This window comes from Aptenodytes patagonicus, chromosome 7, assembly GCF_965638725.1.
Source record: "Aptenodytes patagonicus chromosome 7, bAptPat1.pri.cur, whole genome shotgun sequence".
In the NCBI taxonomy this organism is placed as follows: Eukaryota; Metazoa; Chordata; class Aves; order Sphenisciformes; family Spheniscidae; genus Aptenodytes; species Aptenodytes patagonicus.
In genome coordinates, this window is record NC_134955.1 from 41,251,605 (window position 1) to 41,275,934 (window position 24,330).

The 24,330-nt window shown below is 42.9% G+C and overlaps 1 protein-coding gene across 12 annotated transcripts; it reads left to right on the plus strand.

Annotated features, from left to right (window-relative positions):
* The first annotated feature begins 455 nt into the window (after window positions 1–455).
* On the plus strand, window positions 456–10,144 carry LOC143163502 (uncharacterized). Of its 12 annotated transcripts, none has more exons than XM_076344954.1 (7): window positions 669–849; window positions 1,107–1,184; window positions 5,228–5,280; window positions 6,659–6,703; window positions 7,595–9,247; window positions 9,404–9,492; window positions 9,702–10,144. In XM_076344954.1, the coding sequence occupies exons 1-5, from the start codon at window positions 723–725 to the stop codon at window positions 7,670–7,672; spliced, it is 381 nt and encodes a 126-aa protein (XP_076201069.1). In that variant the 5' UTR covers window positions 669–722; the 3' UTR covers window positions 7,673–9,247; window positions 9,404–9,492; window positions 9,702–10,144. The 12 variants fall into 12 exon arrangements, 8 of the variants coding, with proteins under 8 accessions (XP_076201075.1, XP_076201069.1, XP_076201067.1 ...); XM_076344952.1 differs by lacking the exon at window positions 9,702–10,144 and having other exon boundaries at window positions 7,595–7,733; window positions 8,430–9,247; window positions 9,404–9,583; XM_076344960.1 differs by lacking the exons at window positions 669–849; window positions 9,702–10,144 and adding an exon at window positions 456–658 and having other exon boundaries at window positions 9,404–9,583.
* Window positions 10,145–24,330: the final 14,186 nt, after the last annotated feature.

Here is a 24,330-nt window from a genome sequence, read left to right on the forward strand (position 1 = left end):
AAAACTCCCACTGAACTCCGGTGACGTTTTGACTGAACCGCATCAGAGTTCTGCTTAAGAAAGAGCACTGAGCAAGACTCACTGTTTTATTAGTGATTATATTCTTTAATTATTCATATTTTCCCTTAGGACGGAAGAAAAAAAAAGGTCTGCCTGTAGATAGTCACTGCTATGTACTTAATTGCATAGTCGCGAATAATACACCCTCCCGAGAAAGGAAGTATATGCGCATACCTATTACACGACTACAAATTCAACGAATGGCAATAAATATGTATACATACATGTAGACACACACAACCCTACAGAGGGGTCTATCCATGCACTAGTGTCTGTAGTAGTTTCTCGGCAGTTTTGCGCACTGAAATGTTCTTGTTTTGAATACACCCCGCCCCGTGGTGAAGGTGCCTGGGTAAATGGGTCAAAAAGTGGTGGAGAACTGGGTTAGAAAGAGGTGAAGGTGAAGATCATTAGAGGTTTTAGGGCTGGCTGTGGCTGTTTTGCTGGGCTTGTGTGACTGTGCCCAGAGGGCGGAGTTCCTGCACATTCCTACCTCACCGGAGAACCTGCCCTCAACTCCACTGCAGCTACTCCAGAGAGATGGGACCCTCCAGAAGAAACCTGCCCGGCAATCCCAGCAAGCCTTCCCGCCAGAAGGGTAGGTGCACTTCAAGAAAACCTTCCCTACTTCTTCTCCCAACAGGCAGATCCGTGTGATAGGAATGAATAGAGATGAGAGACTTCTGTCTAAACGTACTGTTCCCCCCTGCCCCCTGATAAGCAGATCGCCCGTGCAACCGAAGCACAGTTTCAAAGCACCAGTTACACCAAAACTGCGTGTGCCTAATGGTAGGATTTTTTTTTTTTTTTGTCTTTTTTTTTTTTGGTCTCTTCCTCAAAGTGTTTCCTCCCCCGGCCTCTCCCCTCCCCCTCGGGCTCTTTCGTTTCAATCGGTAAGTTGGAAGTTTCTTCGCCGGTTTAGCAGTTCTCATGGTTTATCTGTAGATTTTTTTAGCTTGTTTTGTTAGCGTGCTCTTTGTTTGCTTGTTTGCCACTAACGCCAGAGAAAGTCACACGGGTGCAATGTTGTGTTTGCCTTTTTTAAGATGCCAGGAGAAACTGCCTCTACCTGCAAGAAAGGCGCACGATGGCACTTGGGGATGAGAGTCCTCCGCCGGCACCGGGTGAGTGCGGATTTTACTCCTCTTTTACACTCAGGAATCAGGTAGCTACACTCGTGATTTGTGTCCGCTGGTATCAGGATGGGAGGGAGCGCGGTTCCCGCAGATCCCCGAGCGTGCCCTGCCTTTTCGGTTACGGTTGAGCGCAGAAATATTACGGGGGCTAGGCAACATTCCCTGCCATCGCTCATTCCGGGATGACATTTGCTCCTTGTTCCGTCTCTGCTGTACGAAAGACGATTTTAGTATGGCGAGTATAGGCGGATTCCGTAATGAATTATTTCTAAAAAATCTGAGCCTGTCATTTGAGAAAACGCTACGGGCTTCTCCCACCTTTCGGGAGTTGTGTAAAGAGTGCTAGTATTCCTGAATTCTCAGGAAAGCGACTAAAAGCCAAAAATTCCGGGGGAGCAAGGAGAGAGACCGTGTAAAAAGCCGTCCATCTAAAACTGAGCTGGGTTTTGCTCTGAGTGCTCCAGCGGAGCAAATGCGCCCTTACAGCCGCCGACCCGATCACGGGCAACGTTCGTGTTCATCGGAGAGCTCCAGGCACTCCCTTTGTCTTCCCACTCCCCAAATTCCGTGACTGCGTTCTGAATATATGGAGATTTACGTGCCGCAAACCGAAATCTCGGGATAGGGGCGGAAGTTTAAACCACTGATTTGCTCAGCTTGCTCATGCTTGCGGGTGGGGGCAGGCGTGCGGGTGCGTGGGCAGGACCCCGGGGACGGGGCCCTCTGTGGACCGGCTTGCTCTCGTTTTGTGGTCCCGACGTGGCGGAGGGAAAGAGCAGCGGCTCGTGTCCCACCCGGTGGATGACTTTAATCCCCTTGCTCCTGCCATTTCTAACCTCGTGAAAATAATTAGCTTTTTAGTATACAGCAAATTAATTTTGCCGTGATGCTGCGAGCTGAGACACCCCAGCGCAGGGGGAAGCGGCACCGAGCGGCTGTCTCCTTCGCACCGTAGGAAACGGCACCGGTGTACGGGGAAGCGTGCACTCGCACACGCCCGGCCCGGCCCGCCGTTAACTTCTGACAGAACCGCCGGCGCGCTGCCTGCCCGCCTCAAACCTGCCCAGGGATGCCCCGTGGGTCCCGCGGGGCGCGGGTGGAGCTCCACACGCCCTGCGCTGCGGAAAGCGGCACCCGCCCCCGCGCGTCTCCGGGACGGCGGGGACCCGTCACCGCCGGACACCCGCGGCCTCACGCCCCGCGCGAAGCCGCCGTGCCCGGACACGCGTGTCCGCGGGGCGAGACGGGGGCCGGGCCGGGCCGGGCCGGGCGGGCGGGGGGCGGGCGGCGCTGCGCGGCGGCGGCGGCGGCGCTGCCGGTCCCGCGGGCTGGGGGCGCTCTTGCCTCGCGGGAGAGCCGCCCTGCCCGGCTCCGCGGGGGAACGGGCCGCGCGGAGCCCGGCAGCCTTTTTAAAAGTCGGTGTTTACGCGCGGCCTCTTCCTCGCCCCGGCACCCACCTGCCAGCTGGTAAAACTGCGATTTGCAGGCGACAGGCTTTTGTATTCGGAGGGCTTGAGTCCGTGTCCCCTCCCTCCCCTTCAGAAAGGAGGACAAATTTGAAGTGTCCTTCGTACTGACTTAGGTTTGCGTCTTGGTAGCCACCAAGAGACACGTGCCGCCGCAGGGCAATGCATTTAGAGTTAGAGTCCTCTTCCTGCGACCTGGTCCAGGGTGCTCCGACCCAAGAACGGTATCGTAAAACCCACCTCCCACTCCACCGGGGCAAAATAACCCAGAGAAAACTCGAAAAAGAGAAACAAAGGAAATAAAACAAACCGCCAAAATAAACAAATAACCAAAGCAACTACCAGCAACGGTCCCCCCCCTCTCCTTCTCAAGACAGTGTTAACAGAATACACTATCAGGCTAGCGAATTAGACTTAAAGCGAGCGGATTTACTGTTCTCAATCGGGGAAATGAATAAGGACCGTCTGCAAAGTCCGTTTCAAAGAATTATCTCTAGGGAGTCCTCCAACTGTATTTGGGGTTATCCGTGATTTGAGAGGAAAGACGAAACGAGAGGGAGTCTGAGAAAAGCCTGCCATTGTCACCCTACCCTCAGGTGAGTAAAGCATCCCTGTAAAGTTAGCTGCAAAGGACTGCTTAACCTGCGACCGAGAGGTGAAAGCTCTCCTCGCCCGGAGCCGCCTGGCCAGGGAGCCTGAATTTCGAGCTACAAAGGCGGCACGAAGCCCGGGCTCTCTTGGGTTTATCGTTTTTCTGCGGTGGGGAATTCAGAGCGGTTTACAACTGATTTCGCAGGGGCATCTTTTACAGGGAGGTAGGAACACGTGAAAGGGGCCCTTCCCCTGCGGAGCGCTCTCGGCCCGCGGCGGCGGGAGTTGGAAGCGCTCACGGCAGCTCTCCCGTGACGGTGGCGGAGGGACGGGGTCTGCAGCGGCCGGTCTGCGGGGGAGACCTCGCCGAGCTCCCCATTAAGCTTGGAGGCCCTCCAAGTTAAGTCTTCGCCCTGCACTCTTCATTAGTCGAAGGAAAAGGACTCGCAGCCCGCCCCCCCGCCCCCTCCCCCTTGCCTGGTTTCCACCCAGAAATGATCTGATCGCAAGTATTTAAGATTAGATAGTCTGTTAAATTAATCATATCCAAGAGGAGAGAGGTATCTGCCAAAAAATCTGGCCGAAATCTGGCTGTAGAGTAAAAAAGAGAAATTCTTTCTCAGCCTTGGAAGACAGTTTTTTAAAAAAAAAAAGAGAGAGAGAAAAAAGTTGCATTCTTATAAAAATAAGCAAAACCTCATTGTGAAGCGCTGCATGTCCCAAAAGGCTGCAACACTTTTGAGAATTAAATACGGGTAATATTAATCGGTTACCAGGCTGTTCTTTTGAAGCAAAAATCTCGGTGATGCCATACTAGAACTTGCGTTTCCCCCCTTTTTATGCTCCGTGCACACCCAAACACACTCGCATCCCCACACCAGTATATTTCCAAATAGGGATAACAGCTCCGACAAGACTTTTCACTAGACCCCGAACGAAACAAAGCTGGGACAGATTATTAGAGCGGTCTATGGAGGGATATGGTTAAGCGCATCACATAATCACTTATATATTCATCATGCCATGGCTCATAGGTAACTTTAAAACACGCTAGTGATAAGTAAATCACCTTTTAGGTTTCTGAACTGCACTTCTGATGGCGAGTGCATCTGGAGGAGAGAATCACAGTAGTACAGAATGGCAAGGGTATTTTTATTAGCGTATAGTATGCACACACTCATATGGGTCTATGAGAAAACAGATGAGAATTATGCAAATAAAAATCGCATTGTTGCTTTAGCAATGAACTTTTCCCACTATATCTGTATCTCTATAGCTATATATATACACGTGTATATATACTTGCGTGTATATATGCACGTATAATTTGCCTGATCTTTTCTGAATGTGAACGTGTCCTCTAGCATTCATCAGAAAAGGCAGCACTGCGTGTTCCTTTTCTTGCTTGCTTGTTTATTCTGTTTGAGCAAAGTTGTTTGTTTTTCTGGGAAGTGTAAGTTGCCTTTAGTTATGTCATCACTATCATTTGCATTTAGGCGGAAGGGTAGGACTTATTAGCTCTATTTTTATTATTAAATCAGCGAAGGTAAAAGTACTAACAATTAAATACAGATCTCTGATTGCAGGTTGGAACAGCAAAATCGATTGTCTCTTCATCAATAAGACAAGTGTTGAGTAGCTTGCTATTGATTAGTATGTTTATTTATGCAGAACTTTAGGTATTTGCTTACATATTTCGGGTTCTTTGTCTGCTAATTATTATACCAGATTGGTTTGAAAGAAAGAGCTTAGACTGGGAAGCACACTTGACAGATCCATTCTTAGCTATCCTGATAGTGGATTATTGCAATCCAATAAGTTTAACAAATTACTTATACGTGCTTGCCTTTGGAGCAATTAGGAAACCGTTTCAGATTAAAATCCCTTGTTGCATTCGGGGTCGGTTCATTTAAATAAAGGGGCACACTGTTTAGGTATTTTCCAAATCATTTTTCGATTTTTCTGGATCCGCAGAGGCTGAACAGGAGTCGATGTGTGCTTCGCCTTCCGGGCCCTTGGCTTTCTTTGTAAGTGTAAAACACCTTCCCAGCAATAGAGTGGCCCCTGGGGTTTCCACATAGATGGAATTTAAGAATCGGAGGTAATCTCAATATAGAAATCAGGAATCGATATATTAAAAGGAAAAAAAAAAAAAAAAAAAGAAGGACCGGCTTTCAAATATCGGAGTTCTCCAAAGCAGGCGACGTTTTAAGTTGCTTTTTGGCTTAGCGATTTAATCAGTTCAAAAGGAATCGCCCCAGCCTCTCTGCTAAACGGCCTGGTTTCCAGCCATGCCCTCCCAGGACGGCAGAAGGCTGACATTTTGATATATTTTTTAACGCACGTCCGTCCCCCCCCGCCCCCCCCCCCCCCCGCGACACTGCCATTATTTTCTTTTGCGGCCGTTTCGGGGAGGGCTCTGCTTTATCAATATTCTTCCTTCTCCGCTTCGACCGTGCTGGCACAGGCACCTCGGCGGCGGAGAGCGAGCTCAGGACGGGATAGATGGCGGGGGGCGGTGTGAAAGCCAGGTGCGGGGAGGGAAGGCCGCCTCCCCACGGCCCACGCCGGCCCACGCCGGCCGCGCTGCCCGCGCCCCGCCGGGGCGCAGCTCCCGCCGGCTGCCCGGGGAGCGGCGCCGCGGGAGCCCGAGCTACAGGTTGGGAAGCGGGAACAGGACCTGGGTGCGGTGCTGAGCCAGTGTCAAGCACCTTCTTCGCGACGAGGAGCGCTCTTCGTTTCTTCCTTGTCTTGTGCTCTCGGCAAGTTTTGTCGGGGACGGGGGGAGGATTTTTTTTTTTCCTTCTTTTACCTCCAGCAACTGCTGCTTTACAACCTGTAGAGATAAGACGGCCTCGCATCAGATGATCACAGAGATAAGTAATCTCTCCCCTCGGCCCGTGGTATAGCTGACCGTATGCGCTTGAATCTTAGAGCGCTAAGTCTTTCCTGTGAATGAACGAGAAAACACTCGACAGGTCGTGAATAATCGCTTTAATGAGTGTGTAAAAGCGTGCGACGGGGTGCACGGAGCTGTCGGGTTAAACAAACAACTTGTACCCTGACGAAATCCGATTGTTAAAGTGCAAAGTGGTGTCAGTCCAATTTCCATCCCAGTTCTAAAAACCACAGATCTAAGTCGCGGGAGTCCAATTTTCCCCATTAAGAAAAATAACAATATTTTCTGAACGTGAGTGCGATCGTCCCTTATGTTAGCCTTCGAAGAAAAAAAGACCAGTTGCATATCCCAAAGGTACCGAAGTTCTTTCTATTATTTTTATTATTTTTAAAGAAATTAGTTTAAAAGTATGTATTTGACATTTTCGTAGATATTATCAGATCAATGCGGTAAATATTTTCCTTTTTTGTGTATCCTCCCCCCGCCCCCGTATGTTTTTTCCACAGATCACTGGAGGCAAACATCGAATTAATTGGATCTCAATGACCGAGGTTGGTAACTTTGTATTGAACTAAGGTTATCTCTGTCATAGCGTCCAGGTGTTTACAAGATATTTCAAGCGTTTCTAGAAAAGGTAAATCCAGAGAACATATATGATAAAATTAAAAGGGGGTTACAATATTGTATACTCCAAATCCAAGTTATCTTACTCCTGTGCAGGAAGGTAACACTCTGTGGGTCTGTAACAATCTATCCAGAGACTGTCAATTCCGGAGAAAAATTTGGAAGTTTTTGGTTTGTTCTTTTTTTTTTTTTTTTTTTTTTTTTTTTAAGAAAGCCTGCCATTAGAACAGCCAGGTCTGTTTCCTTTACAACTAGAGGGCCTTGCTTGCACTATTTTGAAAATGCAAACCCCACTTCTTTAAGTCAAATGGTTATTTTTTAAGGTTAGTTGATTATTTAATGACGCATATTAACGATGTTTATTGTTGATAAAGACTTCCAGACCGACTACAGGTCTGGTTCTCCCTGTGAAAAGTCATTTTCAGATGCGTCCTCCCTTTCTTTGAAAATACCGGTTTGAGCAAAGCGAGGCGAGGCGAGGCAAGGCAACCCCAGCTGGAAACCATTGCTTTTTAAAATTTCTCCATAACACGGTTCCGTTTAATACTCGGATTTTAAAAAGTAATATGACATTGGAAAATAAACGGCATGCCAAAATGTATTGCTAGGCTGTAGACATAATGGACACCCAATGCAGTTTTCAGTGATACGAATGGGAAATTTACTTTTGACAGTGGTGGAAGTCGAATCTGGCTATTCTTGAACTGGATAGGAGTATCCAGACGGCTTTGGTCTCAAGCCGATCTCCAGCGTTTGTAGCATTTGGAGTTAAAACGCAGAGGTTTTTTTCCCCGACGCAATTTTGTGTTGTGCTTTAGGAACGATGTAGGCATTCGGAATGGATATCGTTCAGAGCGATAAGCGCGGCAGAATCGCCTTTGCGTACCCTCCTCTGAAACCGGTGTTAGAAAGAAAAGAGAGAAGAAAAGAGGGAGACAGGGGGAGAAGGAAAAAAAGGTAACTCAGCCCCGCTGGATTTGGTAGTGGATCTATAACTAATTAGCCATACGATCATATAATAGTATTTAACAAGCATCTGACAAATGTTCTGGGCATTTTCAAACATGGCTTTGTTCAGACTATATGACTTGAAACACGTCGTTGCCCAGACCAGTCTGAACGCTGAAGGCTGTCAAAACCGAAATGTTGTTCCCACTGCTTTCCTTAACTCCCTGCGGGCGAAAAAAGGGATGTAGGCTGAGCCCCACGGAGGAAAGATAGAGGAGAATGAAAGACAAAGCGCAAGGACATGTGCCTCCCAAGCACAACAGGACAGAAGGCTGCATCCTGAGAGCTAGGAAACGTTTCTCATCCCAGTGAAGGACTAATGCCCTCCTCCTGCAACTGCAATTTCCTTTGCAACAAAAACGTGTGTAAAATGGGCACGGTGGATAGCAAAGACCTATCAGTTTCCTGCTGTAGTTCTGCTAATAAATAAACTTCTAAATATTTAAAACACTCTATCTGTCACATTCACAAGATAGGTACTGTAAATTCCTGTTGCAAATATACAAACAGAGATCCAAGAGGTTGCCTCTGTTTTTGTATCTCTCTCTCACAAGAAATGCACTATCAAAACATTAATTATATTTGAAAGGGAGCAGATTATTTGTTTGAGAAAGAATTACATTCTTGAATTTATATTCCACGCAGATCTCTCCTCCTGTCTGCTGAGAGGGTTGAACTGTAAATCTGTCTCAAATGATGTACCCCTAAAATGTAGGTAGGTGTGTCACATTAGAGTAGTAGAGAGATGGGAGATAATCTGTAGGTGCTTTTAGACACCTCTGTGGGATGGGTCGTTAGGGAATATCGAAATCAACATGAAATTGCAAATCTAACATGTGAAGAACATACACCCTTATTCTTTGACAACGGAAATACAAACACACACAGACACGCAGAGTTGAACGTCGTTAGTTATTAAACACTATGACTCACGGGATTTTGGGCCTACAGTTCCTGTTGGGGTTTTTTTGTTTTGTTGGGTTTTTTTGTTTTGTTTTTGGTTTTTTTAATGCTACATGTACACCTTGTGGTAGCTGATAGTTGAAAAGCTACCAACTGTGTGAGTTATGAGCCATCATTTAGAGGTTGTACCTTATTTCCTGCTTTTTAAAAGACTAATAAAAGGGTTAAACAGATGCCCTCATATCTCTACCTTTCTTCTGAGAAAAATGGCGATCTACTGGGGCTTTATTAGGACCCCCTGAAATACTGTCCTCGGCATCTCCTTTTTCCACTCTCTGCTAACCAGCCACTCAGTATTTCCTAGTCTACCTTCAGACGATGTTAACTATCTCAGCAGCATCGTTCTCCAGCATTGCAAGTATTTTGGCAGCGACTGATGTGAACAGTCCGTTCAGAAAGGTGTCTGGGGCTACCGTGTCATGGTCGGGGAAATTCGTCACTAAATCGGTACTCTTAGCTCGGGACCCGGGGAAGCTGCGCTAGCTCCAGGTCCTGCAGAGGTGGGCCCTTTTCTGTGTTCCTGTGTTTCTTGAGCCCTGGGAAAACCAAGCCATGGGGCCTGAAGGGCGGTCGCAGGGAGCACGGGGGGGGTAGGTGGGGGGGGGCGGGCTTTCTTGCCTGCGGCTGTGCCTGGGATGTGCTCTCTCCCTGATTAGGTATCTGTGGAGGAAGAAGGTGACGTGACGAGAAACGCCTGACAGCCAAAGTGGGGAACTGTCCAGGAGAAGGATCCGTGATGAATGAGGTCTGCGTGGTCATGATGCAAAAGCAGAACAGGACAGCGTGCTGGCACCAAATGCCGCTTTTTGTTCGCTAGAACCAAAAAGAAAAATGGAGTGGGCGGGGGGTGGGGGGGTGGGGTGGGGGGAGGCAGTGGGGGTTGGGAGGGAGAGATCGGAGAAGCTAGTGGCTGTCTGGAGTGTAAACACGAGTCCATCATCTCCTCGGGAGAAGGGAAGGCTGCGTTTGTCAAACGCGCTAGAGCCCAGCCGAGAGGCAGAGGCGCCACCGGACCGCTCCGAGATGCTGCCGTGAAATCTGGATCCAAGACGGCTCGAAGGACAGTACTTTGCAAAGTAATCAGTCCCAAAATCTCCCAGGCAGATGTCCGAGGTTAAGCCAGGCTCTTCGATAATTGCCGTACAATCGTAGGGAACAAGATTTGCCCCAGGATACGGGATGCGATGGGGGGGCGAAGCGGGAGAGACGGGATGACATAAACCAAACCCCACTAAAATTGCAAACATTATTTAATTCTTTGGGTAACTTAACTGCAGATCTCAGGCTTCTTCCTCGGGCTTGGCGGGGAAGGCTGCAGTGGCCGAGCCTGTAACTTCTTGCGCTGTTTTTGACCGTGCATTGTATTGCCATAATGCCAATAAACGCTTTAAACGCGACTTAAAAGCGGCCAGCAGATGCTCCAGCCTCTCAGGCCGGACTAAACGAGCTCTGTCCCGGCCCGGAGCTGCGGGGTCGCTCCCCGCCTTCGGGTGCACTTCGTGCTCTGGGAAAATGTGGGGGGACGGGCGGGGGGCTATTTGCACCGGCCGCTGGGTTTTCTTTCCTCGGAGGGGCCAGTCTTGGCTCGCAAGGGGTCGCAGAGACAAGGGCTCGCTTCCTTTCAGCGGGGTCAGGATTTCAGGACTTTAAGTTCAGCGGCCGGAGACACCCCCGCCAGAATTTTGTCCGACTTAGTGCCTGCCTACGAAGAGAAGCAGCTCTCCCAGGGACGAATTCCCTGGTGCGAAGCGTGGCCCGTATCGCTCACCCTTCCAGCAAATGCCAGCAGATGGATGCAATTAAACCTCGGCGGTCCTCCGCGGCCGGACACCGATACAGGGTGTGAGAGGGTTGGCCATTATGCAGTGCCTATGGTCTAGTATTCACCCCCGGCAGCCGCAACAGGGAGGAGAAAAGAAACGTGCGTGCTCCCAGCTTCCCCGTCCCACGGCAAGGGGAGCACGGCAGGACCCCAAAAGTTCAGGAGAAAAAAGGCCGGAAAAAGAGAAAAAGGAGGAAAGTTCAACACACGTGTTGGGAGCATTCAGATCTCTATGTAATATTATTAATAATCATAAAATCCCAGCAAAACAACGGCTCTCTTAGAAAGGAAATCTGAGGAGCGCAGTGAGCTAAGTGGAAGCTCTGTTTCCAAGGCAAGGCAGGATTAGTTCACTGCACATAATAGCCAGTGTGTAGGAATTGCAAATGAACATCACCAGCAATGCTGGAGTTACCCTTCTTAAATTAATATCGAGCTGGCTTCTCTGCACAACGTGCAAATAGCAGCCATCTCTTAGCTTTCGAGCGGAACGAAGATTTAAATTTATATATATATATATCTATATATCCCACCACCACCACCCCAGTTTAATCCAAGACGTTCCTTTCCCGGTGTAGCCAGTCGGCAGTGCAGGAATTTGAGATAACGCCCCCACGACCTGTTTTGCGGGTGAAAAAATCAACGATAAACGACAACAAACAACAACAAACCCCCAAACCAAACCCGACACCCGCACAGGCACGGGGTGAGCCTGATCCCAGGCCACAGACGATGCGCAGCCTTGCCGCGGGCCGGCGGCGGGCGCGGCTGCCTCGGACGGCCCCGCCGCGGAGAGCTCCGCGCCGCTCCGCACCGGCGGCGGGGACGGGCGCCCCAGCGCTCGCCCTCCCCGGGGTTTGCCCCGATGAGCGGTGCCTCCTCCGGCTTCACGCAGCGGGGGCTGCTGCCACATTCTCCCCGTGTGCCACCGCAGGCGCAGGCCCGTAAATCTCGGCTGAACCAATGTTTCTATCCCGTCACCAGGCATGCAAAGGGGGAAAGTAATACATTTGATCTTCCGCTGCAAAGAGGGGAGAGAGAATACTGTTGAGCTCCAGGGCTCTTTCAAACACGTCAGCAATTAATGGGGGAGGGGAAGGGGCTAGGAAGGATAGATGCATTAAAAATGGTAAAATAAAAACATGATGTGAAGATATATTTACTGTCAGCTCAGAGCCAAAACATTTATGCTCCCACGCCTTTTTTTTTTTTTTTTTTTGAGCAAATCGGAACTTAAGTGGTGCATTTTAATTATTTTAGGAACATAAGCAAGAAGGCTCTTTTTCAGAGTCTAAATAAATAGCAGAGTGTTCTGTGCTGATGATGTCTCTGGCTCGTGATGGCCTCATCTATGCAGCCACTACTGTGAGCTCTGAAAACCTGGGAAGAATGGGGTGTTACTGGCAATTTCTGAAAGAAACTATCCATTATTTGTGGCGTTTTCTGAAACAGAACATGCAAAGAATTTTCTGACAGTGCAAGAGGTGAAAAGGGGGCCAATATTTTCCTAAAGCTTCAACTCAGAATGATGGGTGCCTAAATCTCACTATTGTTTTAAGCCTGAGGTGAGGAGCGATTTTCCTTATTTTTCAAATAGTTATTTCAACTCCTTGAAAGTAGTGAGGAAAAGATATGTGCTTCCCTGACACAGAAGAAGCTGGATGCCTTGCAGTCTCTCAGATCAGCGCGGTGATTGTTTTTCTCTCCCCCCGCCTGATTTAATCCCTGACAACTTTCTTCCTGCATACAATGTGTCTCTAATCGTCAACAGATTGCAGAGACCTTCCTGAAGGAGAGTGATACTCAGAAGAGCCACTTTTTATTTTGAGGAGAGGGGAGGAGGGAAATACTCCCTTCACCTAGAAGTAGAACCTATTTGAGCGTAGTCAGAAAAAAAAAAGAAAAACACAAAAGCAAGTGAGAACACAGCAGAAGAGAGTCCCTCTAAGTTCACATTTAAAGGAAATCATGAACTAGTGTATAACAATTGTAGGGAACACTGAACCACACACACTGGCAATTCTATAGTAGAAAATATTAGTCATAAACTCCCTGTGTAAAAAAATCAAATCAATGATGGGTTTCAGTTCTCTGCAGAAACACCTAAAGCATTTAAGGCCAGCAGGGCTTAGTCCACAGTTTTCCGTCCAAACAGGACGTCCCCCCACATGTTTAGTAAAGATTTTCATTATGTTTCTGATGCTCCTCTCCTCTACACTGACTTCCATTTTGGATAGGGTAAATTCTGTCACTCAAACACTGCAGCCAGTTTCTGTCAGCTTAAAATGAGCTCAGTGAAAAGAGCAGAGTACCTATAGGCAAACTCCTTTCTTTCTCTTTGCGGTGTGTTGGTACTGCATCTTCAAGACTTGCCAATGAAAGGCCCAGAGTTGTTGCTTTGGAGGCTGTGCCATCAGCCTGAGGGGTGCAGAAACTGCAAAAAAGTGGAGAGCTAGGAAAAGTCACGTTTTTGTTCCTGATTCAAGCAGAACAGCAGCATCAGCAACAACAGCAACAGAAACATTAAGACTGTATCAACAAAGAAGAGAGAACGAAGGGGAAAGAAATCCTAACAGCAGTGAAGGCAAGCAAGTAGAAGTATTTTACAGAGCAGGGTGGTACTACTGATTTCCAGCCTATGTAAATCCTACCCCAAAGATGGAGCAGGCCACAGTTTGTAGTACCCAGACAGGTGACAGCAGAAAATAGTGCTGGTCTATGGGTGTCTGAGCGCTGTTTCTGTTTTGCAGTACATGAAGCCACCACTGTCAATGTCTCTAAGAGTTTTCTGACACATCCATGCCCCTACAAGCAAAGCAGAAAAGTGCTTGCTGCCTTGTTTTCATGTAGATCCTAAAGATGTCCCGGCTTTCCTTGTATATCTCTACCATGACCTCTATTGAAACTATGAAATACAGTGTCATTGGTTTACAGGAAGAAACTTGGGCATCGGGACTTCCATAAGGAGGTGTGTGAGTGGGTGCATACAAGAAGTGTGTGTGAGAAAGGAGTGGCCTAGCTGCCTTATCCTCTCCAAAGAACTTCCTCATCTTCTCCTCCTGCAATACAATATAGCTCCTGGCACTTCCGTTGTCTTTCCTGCTCCTCTGGAGTCCATTGAATCTTTGCCTCCTTGCCTGATAGTCCTCAATTATCACTGGGAGTAATAGACTAACACTAAAAACACGTAAAAATTAGGTTTGAATGTTCTTGAAATATTTCTGATTGATGGATTGATGGAATCTGGTGGAAAAGATTCAAGTAAATGCTGGAAGCCCCATGAATCTAATGTTTTGATGCCAAGTTTGCAAAAAATCTAGAGAATAATGTAATCTGAGGAACGTCCTTTCATTGACAGGGAATAGATGGTCTAACAGCATCTTTCATCTGTACGTTTTTAGAATTTATACTTTCACAAAAACATAAGCCCAATTAGCATATTATCTTGGGATACTCATTTTAAAAATCAGTTATTTCAGATTTTTTGGGGCACCATGTTTAACTGAGCTGAAAAAGAAGCAGCAATGAACAATGTTGACAATGCTGAACGATGTTGACTTATAGAGTGTTATCATTACACTTCAGAAGTAGCATATTACTGCCAAGAAATGGAGTTTTTCAATCTTCTTTTAGGGCTGTTGATTAGGAATGACTTTGAAGCTTCCTTCTGGCACCTAGAAAAGGACCCTGCATTCACTTCTATTGAAAAATCTGCTTGATGTTTGGAGGAGCTAAAAATCTTATAATTAATTAATTAATTAATTAGTAATGGACTGGTAGGATCTGTATAAACCGCTGAAGTCATGAGACAAATGATCTATTTCATTTCTTTTTAAGATCTTGATCTACTACTGAAATAGCACAAAAGCACTGCTCCCCCTGCCCATATCTAGCTTCATGAAAATAATCCTCAAGTGTGGATGTATGTACTTGGTTTTTGCTTATTAGGAACAGGAGCTCTTTGCCAATTGCATTATTTGTTTTGTTTATTTGTTCATCGATAATGATAAGTCTTTTGGGGCAGTTTCTGCAAGACACTTGAACTCAGCACCTTGTAGGGATTTCAGATATTCTCTGGATAGAATCATAGAATCATTAAGGTTGGAAAAGACCTCTAAGATCATCGAGTCCAACCATTGACCCAACACCACCATGTCCACTAAACCATGTCCCTAAGTGCTGCATCTACATGTCTTTTAAATACTTCTAGGGATGGTGACTCAACCACTTCCCTGGGCAGATAGATTAGATGCATAGTGGGAACTGGTTTTATGTACTGAATAAGAAGTACACTTGAATAACTTGGCCAATGATTTAGAGACTGCTTTGTGTAACCGTGCATTTTTCTGTAAGTAGGACCACCCTCCATGCCATGTAGGGACTCAAGTATCACACGTGCTGTGCACAATAGGAAGTCTGTCATAAGAAACAACGGACATTCCTGTACATGGACAGAGGAAGAAAAGCTGCTCCTGATGTGTGGCGGTCCTTTAAGGTGATACGTTTTCGAGGATGAGAAAGGTGATCATGGTTTATGCCTTTGCACTGAAATAAGGCTAGTGTTATCAGCATGTGAGTTCCATGCAAAGGCTGATCTCAGGCTTGCTGTTTTGCTTTTCTGCTCTACTTCTGTCAAGTAAGTTCCTTTGCTCAGTGACCGAATGTGGAGAAGCAGCCGTGCTGAGGCAGATTCTCTTGGCACGTGGGCCTGAATTAGCTTTCAGAAGAGATATTTCAGAAGCCATGTGTCAGGCTAGAGCTTCCAATGCTGAGCTTTACTAATTTTTCTCCTCATGAAGACATAAGTAAGAAAGGACTATTGAAATACTGCAAATCTTAAACAATCTTCTGTTGCAATGGACTATTGTAGAAAAGATAGTGTGTCATAAGGGCAAAGAATCAAGAGGGGAATCCATCATTGCTGGTCTTAAAAATAGAGACCAGAGGTCATGATGCGGTAGCTCTCCTTCAGTGAGAAGTCCCCAGATGCATGGGGGGCAGCACTTGCTGTTATTTCAGTTTTTCATGTTTCATGTGGTAAGTTCCTTACACAGATGCATGACCACACGTATGCTCAGAAAGACCCGTAATGGTGAACCTCTCTTCTGGATCCCTAAGTATCAATATATTTGTCTGCCATTCACCTATGAGTGCTCTAATTGGACTAACATTTGGCATATTTCAAACTCCGGTTGTGGACTGAAGGTTCACACTTAAAAGTGGAGCACCAAAGGCCTGATATCTCATTCTAACAGATGTTTTAAAGTGTACAAAATATTATTGGCGAAACGGACAAAAAAGCATCTCTGTCCAAGACTTATACAAAGGTGGCTGGGATGGTCTGCTTTAGGCTGCTGCATATTTTAAAGCCTAATCTAAAAGAAGTAGCTTCCAATTTAATAAAAAGTGCTTTGAAAGTTGCTAAGCAACTTCTAGAAGGCTTGCTTTTTAAGAAGTTCATTTGTTTGTTTAATTTCAGGAAAAGTATTATTATCTAAGTTCCATAAATCAAGAGAGAAATGCATAATGGAAATGCAATAGGACATTTCAACGTTTTCTTTGCTTTCTATGTTTTGCAATTAAAACTCCTTTAATTGTCTTGTGAAGTTTCATCAAGTATTCAACAAATGTTATTTATGTATAAAACTTCAACAGACTATTGAGTACACAAAGAACCAAAGGAAAAAAATTAAACAGGTTTGTCATATGGTATGTGTTTATCTTAACCTTTCTTCTTCAAAAATCTCATCTACTAAGTACTTTTATCAGACACTAATTATACTCCTTCTGAAAAGAATTTCTCCAACACCCTTCAGTGCCTACACCCTTTAATCATATCTCATTACATCTACCTAATCCATCTCTTTTTCACATTGCCAGGGCTGATTAATAATTTTAAAAGCCAGTCCTGGACGTTATCTTTCCTTTCTATAGAAATATAAATAATACCAATACTGTTTTATTCCTAGATTTCATAGGCATTTGTAATTAGATCAAAAATTATTTGGCAATATTGACATTTCCTCTAAAAATAACTTTAAAATGTGTAATAGAATAGCAGTAGAAAGTTGTAAGTCTTTTCCCAAATGGTTGTTTTTATAAGCTGTTTTAACAGTGGATCAACAATCACTTTGAAAGGAAGCGATCCTTGACTAACATTTAGCAGATACTGTGCTTCACAGATGTTTTATAGGCGATACATGTACCACCTTGTAAACAGTGTGGGTAGTCCAAAGAATCTCTACATGATTGTGAGTGAAAAAAAAAATGATGAGGCCAACAAATGGCCTTCCTTCATTCCTATGCTGTGTGAGTGCCTTACATCACTGCAGTATGAAAAGCTTATAGAAAATCTCTACTATAGTATCAACTGAAGTGAACTGATCAACCTAGAATGAATAATTGGCGTGTCAAATTTTACTTTTTTTTCTGTTCTCCAATTGTCTGCAAACAGGCTACAAAATTCTCTATTACTTTTACCCTTTAAAATTATTTGTAAATCACTTCAGCGGATAATCCTCAGTCTATAGATCCTTCCTGTTTATTGTGAATTTTGCAATTTGCAATTTACATTGTATTAGTTAATTAAGTAAGCTATGTGAATTTATTTGTGCTCTTATTTTCAGGATGGACAGGTCTACATTATGCTAGCTTACCTCAGCTGAAAATCTGAGTAACAGCACAAAAGCATGCCGTATTGGTTCATTTTCAAAAGTCATAGCATGTCACGGTTGTGGCTTTGAGGTAAAACCAGTTGCCAAATTTCAGCTAGGAAGATTGTTTTTGCCCAGATCTGACTAGAGGGACCACTGAATAGTTTTTTTGTCTCCTTTTGTAATAAGGAATATGATTGTATTCCATGGATTATCTGGGAGTTTTATTTAACATATCAAAATTATTACTACAGGAACCTGTGACATTTGTTCTCAACCTCTGACACCTCTTAATTCTAGCTTTTGACCTTCTACTATAAATCCTAAATTAAGTTAATCATAAGTTTTGGGGAAGTGTTTTTTGACATACTTTGACAGAGGGCATAGATGTTCCTTGGACCTTTAGTGTCCTGGACCATTGTGAAGAACCATGGACACAGTTTGCAGCAAACACCTGTTCACACTGGAGTTCCTTAGGGGCAGAAAGACCAGTCACAACTGCCTGAATTTCAGGGAACTTGGGCTGACCAAGGCAAATTCATACCACCCTTGCATGTATTTAATGGCTAACCGTGATTATTAAGGGGCTGCCTTATGGATCCTTTCAGTTCCATCTTCTTATCCAGCAATGGAAAATTCAAAATTGATTTTTTTTACTCCTTAAATCAAAAACATTTATAGAAGCCAGTATAAATGTGAAATTAAAATATATTTGCATGCAATATAACTGATACCTCATAGACATACAGTCAATATAACCGACATATTATTTGAGATGTAATTGAGCATAATCCTCAGAGTCATCTGCGTATATGGTACTAGTTTGTTATGTTTGTAAGTACTGCTTCTTTACTCTAAAGAGCTGATTTATATAGGCCAACACAACATATGTAAAAAATTGTAGACATAAAAATTACAGTCAACTGGAATTTGCCTTTGTGACTACTGATGAATTCAAGCTGAAAAATATTTTCCTAAGTATTTGTTATTACAGACCTACTGTATTGTTTGCAGGAAGCAAACACAAAATGTCATACCTAGAGCTAACCTAAGGGCAACACGTTATTTCTCAGCCTGTGAAAATATGTATGGTTTGAGATGTCTTTTTGTTCCACACTGGATATAAAACAAAACCCTTTGGAACATTTTTATGTCATAAAATTGCATATATCTGTTTTGGGGCCAAAAAAAGACAATTTTTTTTTTTTTTGGTGTGTGTGTATTTCTCTTTCCAACCCTTTCTTTGTTTCACTTTCTCATTGGGAAATGACTAAATAGACAAGCCAGGATATTTAGAACGTTCCCATTGAAAACTTCATTAAAACTGACACATTTCTATGGAACATTTTGGCTTCAATGGAAAGACATATTTAGATGAGAAAAAAAAGTCAAAGTATGACTGGTTACAAATGCAGTCAAACTGATATTCATATTCAAATTTGAACTAATATTTACATGACATTTTTTTCTAGAGATTCTTCAGACCAAATCATTTGAATAGACCTCAGTAATGCCAACAACTCTCTACCTAACAACCAAAGCTCTTGGAAGACAAACATCTTCCATTGCAGTAAGAAAGGTTTGGGCTCCATAGGAAACGGGAAGCTGCGGAGGTTTCCTGTGTACTCTCATATCCAAGTGGTCTCTGCCATTGGATTAACTGTATAATGGTTATTTCAGGGACTATCTTTAAATGTTCTTTATGCTTACTGAAAAGGGCAGAATTCCTTCACAGGCCCCATCGATGCTTTACTTCCTTTAGCTATTGGTTACTGCATTTTGTTTTGCATACAGCTAAGACTAATGTTAGCACTCTGTTTCAAAAAGATGGAAAATGGTGCATTTTTCCTGCTAGTCCTGCTCTGGTTATTGTTTGGCAGGGCTCAGCATCTACCATTGACTAGATTATATTACGGCCAGCAGGATTGTTTGATGGCCACAGGATTGCTATACACATAATTATCTTCAGAAATCAGTGCAGAATGTTTTCAGTTAGTTTTCCATTTACTTAGCTGCAAACATGGAACACAGAAAATGGCTAATGCAGGAATAACAAATTATTGGGAAATCCTATCTTTCTAAAAGAAGCCATTTTTGGCACTAGAATTCTGGGTAAAATAAAGGAAAATACTAACAAGAAACCCTTATAATTCCAGGAGAGAACATCTTACCTTCTTTGCAATTACAGACCAAAACCAGTCCCTGCCTTCAAGACAGCATGTTCTAATAATATGAATGGAATCTTAAATTAATGGAACTTCCTTATATTTATTTTTTTTAATTTCAGAATGATCAGATTTCTTTTAGAAACCAAGATTTCTAAGGAATAGCATAAAATGCTAGAACTCAAGCAGAAGACTGATCACTAAGTCAAAGATCCAAGCTAAAGCTATAATGTCACTCCACAGATCTGATTCTACAGTTATCCTGTATTTAGGAGAGTTAAGAAGTTATTCTGCATTTCGGAGAGCTAGGAAGTCATCCTGCATTTATAAGCCCATTTACCTTCTTGCTCTTCACACACAGGATGAATCAGCACAAGGACTTGAAGGATGGATTCTTTATATTTGTGAGTGTTGCAGACTATCAAAAGTGATGTCCATGAACTTTAAGTATCTACATTATCTACATGTATTTTAATAGAATGAAGTTATTGGATTTTAAAGTACAGGTTACAACAAAAGCCATAAAAGTGGCAAAAAAGGTAACCAAAAGCATAATGTGGGGTCTTTTTCAAACATATTTGCAAGGGGTAAGCAATGCAATGAGAGCAAATGCTTGTGAAGCTGGCAAGGTACTCTTTGAAAAATGGGTCCAAAAAGGAGGCTGGCACCATGGTCCAGATACAAAGTTGTAGGCAGAAGCAGCAGTGTCAGAAAACTGTGGCATAACTGATCCAGCAAGAAGTGTGACTGGGGAGAGGCATGGTATGGGATTGTAGTTAGAGGTGGGATGTTGCTAGGAGCAGCCTCAAAGAAGAGGGCAGGCAGCTTTAATTTTATGTGGAAAGTCAGACTGAAGGAATGCAAAGAAAGGAAACTTTCCTAACAGATGGTGAAAAAGATGGAATAGAAATCCAGATGAAGTAGGTAGTAATCAGTGCAATGAAAGACAGTGGAGATATTAACATATTTCTAACGGTAGTGGTGGAGAGTAAAAGGCAAGGCAAGAGGATTACTAGGATTAAGCAACAGTATTGATTTGCAGGGAGAAAGGGACAAGAATGAAAACCCAAAGTGGGTTTTTTGATTGAGTGCAGGATGAGGGTAGTCCTTCCATGTGCAACAGAGAAATGGAAAATGTGCCACTTTGCGTTGAACTGCTGCTGCTTGTAGAATACAAGCCTAGAACATTACTGAGGAACATGGATGTTGGCTTAGGCACTATAAAATGACAAGAAGATATGGTGACTTTTCTGAAACTCTTACAATTCAAACTGAGAAAGTAAGTTAGAAAAAGACTAAAATTTGCTGGTGATGTCCTAAAAGTCTGAGAAAACTCCAGTTGTGAACATGTGTGTAGTTTGGAAGATCAGCTTGGTATCAGTCATTCTTATTTACCTTTCCAAATTATGGAACTCAGGGAGAGAGGACTGGAGGCCATCTAATTATCCAAGATGCATGGTGTGTGAAAGGGAGTAGGTGCCATTTAGAGCTCACTTGAGTACAGGGGACTCCTCAGGATTAGTCACTTTGACCATCAGGAAGAAGCAAGGACACAGTTTGCAGCAAAAAGCAGATTAAACTGCTATTAAACTTCTTTAAAGGTAAAAAGAGCAGCCACAATTTGTTGAATTGTGGGAATGACCAAAGCAAATTCATATTGCCCCATGAAGATCAGTGATTTTCAGTATCATAGTTTAAAGAGAAGTGCAGAGGAGGCTTTTGGGGTGATAGGCACAAAAGCCAGTGGCTGACTTTTCTTTTCTTGTCAACATGACATGTAGGCTGGGGATCACAGGTGTTAATAGAAGCAGTTTCCTTTCTCAAGAGAGAAGGAGGTAGAGCTTGATTCAGGAACAACTGTAAAATTCAGCTGAGGATAGACACAGAGAGAGGGAGGGAAGGGCTGAAACAGAGAGGAGGGACGAAGTAAAAGGCTGAAATGACAGCGGTAGAAGTAAAGAAGAGTCTTTAGTTAAACACATAGCTTGAATCAGCAAAGCATTTTACAGATTGAGTGGAAGGACTTTCTAACTAGAAAGATACATTGCAGAGAAATATTAGAAGGTTATGACAAAGAGTTTGGCTGTTAGTTTTGTTGCCTCTTTCATCTCCTGCAAACCAGTTGTTTTCATTTATCTATGTAGTGCTGACTGCTCAGCCTTGTACAGAAACACAACAATAAAGACTGCTCTCATTTCTCTTCAACAGGCTTCAAAGGATATATTAGCAAATGTGAATGCTTGCTTTTGATTTCTTTATATCCTTTGCAGAATGATGGATCTTGATGAGATATGTCATGGAAGACCCTAAGGAAATCTCCTATTATCAGGAAAATGAAAAATTCATCTTTGTTAACCCATATACATTTTCCCCCCAAAGTAAATTAACAATTCAAAATCTCGCACTAAACTTCATTAACTTTCTTCATGAATAATTCCACTGACATCTAAGCAATTTCTGTGTGAGGATGAGAAGACTTGTCCTTTTATATTGCACTTGCTTCTATAAAGGTAAATAAATTAGAGGGAACTAGTCTACTGTCCACAACTGACAAAGGAACATTGCTATACAAAATAGTTACATAATACTTTTGACACTTATTGATGTTCTTAGGGTACTTAAACAATGTTCATGTTCAACTTAATTGTGACTGGAAATATTCTTAGTGAGCATCCTACAAACTGTTAGATATGTTGGATAATGGTACAATGAACTAGTATAATATACTCAACTTAAATCCCCAAGGAGTCTCATTAGCTACAGCAGGAATAAAATATTAAGGTTTTTTATAAGAAGAGAAACACTCTAGTCTCAGACAGTGACATTTTTGCACTTCAGTATAAGGTTCATTTTAAGACAGTTAGGAAAAAAAATCACATCTTTAATTATCACAACTTGCCTGTGGACATTACTTAGCCTTTGGCTTAATTTCTAGCTAGCACTAGCTAGCACTGGAGTAACCATCCCAAATACCAGTACAACTTTACCTATAGTTGTTTGTCAAAACCTTACAGGTTAATATTTGTTCTTTGGTCATACACCAGCTAAATCAGGAAGTGTTTTCTTTAGCACTTGAAGTCATGTCATGGTGTAACTTTAAAGCTAATTAGCATTCATTGGCAAGTCATTTAAGATTGTATGTAGGTTGACTTAAAGACATTTCTTCCAAAACACTTGTTACATTTTTTCCATGTTGCTGCATTGTGGATTTTGTGCGTAGCATCTGACATGTTTTCTCAACCACTGCTTTTTAACAAAAACATGAAAGCACTCGGGGGAATGTGATAAAAGCAAAAATTCTATGATCTCTGCAAGGTAAATGACAGCATGGAAATTGTCACATCTGGATCAAAAATATTTCATCTGTTTAACTAAATAAACATATCTAAACATGGGTAGTTAGGATCATAAATCAATGTATGCTTCCTTTAACAGCTTCTCCTTTTCATTGACAATTTCATATGGTCATAAGCATCTAAATTATGCATGTCTTGCTTTTCTTTGTTTCAAACAAGCAAAAGAAGATCTAAAAAAAATTAAATTATTTTTTGTGTCTCATCCCTTTTCCTTAACACCTTGTAACTTGTTTCTCTTCATAGGAAATCATGGCCATTTAAATTTATTCATGATATATATGTAGGAAATGACAGAAACTGTTTTCAAGACAGCAGAATAAAAACCAGCAACAATATTGATATTATTGATACTTTTAAAAGAATATTTGTTATTCAATTTTGGTTAAATTTCGCTCCTTTACTCATGATGGTGAAATCACTGATATTAAACGGACTTTGTGAGCAAGCCATGCAAACTTAAGCATTGGTTCTTTGTCTTGCTGGAAAAATAAGCTTATAAAATATAGAGAAGATTTACTATCATGCATTTGTAGAAACATAGTATTTTAATTAAAAAGAACCAGTAAACACGCTAAAATTGTGGTTCAGTTAAAACACTCTTCACCATAGAAATAAATTGCTCTAGGACTTTTGTTTAACTAATTTTAATTTGTTAGCCAGCTTGTGATTTGAAGCAAGAGTTGTCATGGGAAGGTATACTTTGCAAATTGCATTTATTCACTTTTTTTACAATGAAAATATTTTTTAATAATTGTAAAGACTGAAACTTAAATATTTTGTTTCAATTCTAGTCACATGTCTTGCTTTGAAATTAAGATGTTTTCTTTAAATTTGGTCACAGGTCCTACTATTCAATTAATATAATCATACCTTCTTCTTCTGCTGAAAATAAAGCAGTTGTTTAATTAAACATGCCAGTTGTTTATAATATAATGTTTCAGAAATACTTGTTCGGAAGAAAGGCTAAAGATTTATATCAAACATTTCAATCTGACAAGTAAATTACATTTCCTCTACCATAAAGAAAGGTAAAGCAGGAAAATCGTTGCAATATAAGAGTAACTAAGGTTGTTGCACTGAGGAAAAGCACACTTGTTCTCATTACTTGGAGATACGATATGCATCAGTCTACAAAGGTGACCTTTTACACTCTGGAGATTAAAGCTGAATATTTTACCTCCTTAAAATAGAGAAATAGACATTATTTTGAAATTGTAACTCTATTTTAATAGCTAATCAGTTCAGAGATGAGGAAAAAAGTGCGAGATTTTCAATTTAAAAAGTGAACAGAATGTAGTATCTGTACTAACATCATTAATAAAAGTAAGAATGATGCTTTCTCTGAGGGTCTAAAAAGGTCTTCTTATCCTCACTTCCTTCCCCAGCCTCAAATTGTGATACGTGTATCTAAGACCTAAAAGATGCAGGCTGCAGGAATGGTCTCTCCTGTATTGAAACTGGCACGATTTGCAGCTTATCCCCTCCTGTAGGCAGGTTTTCCCACAGGGAGTTCTGGTGCTGGAAATGAAGTACTTCATGGTTTCCTACAAAATCCCGATTCTGCTTCCGGTAGCTGTGGTCCAGGTT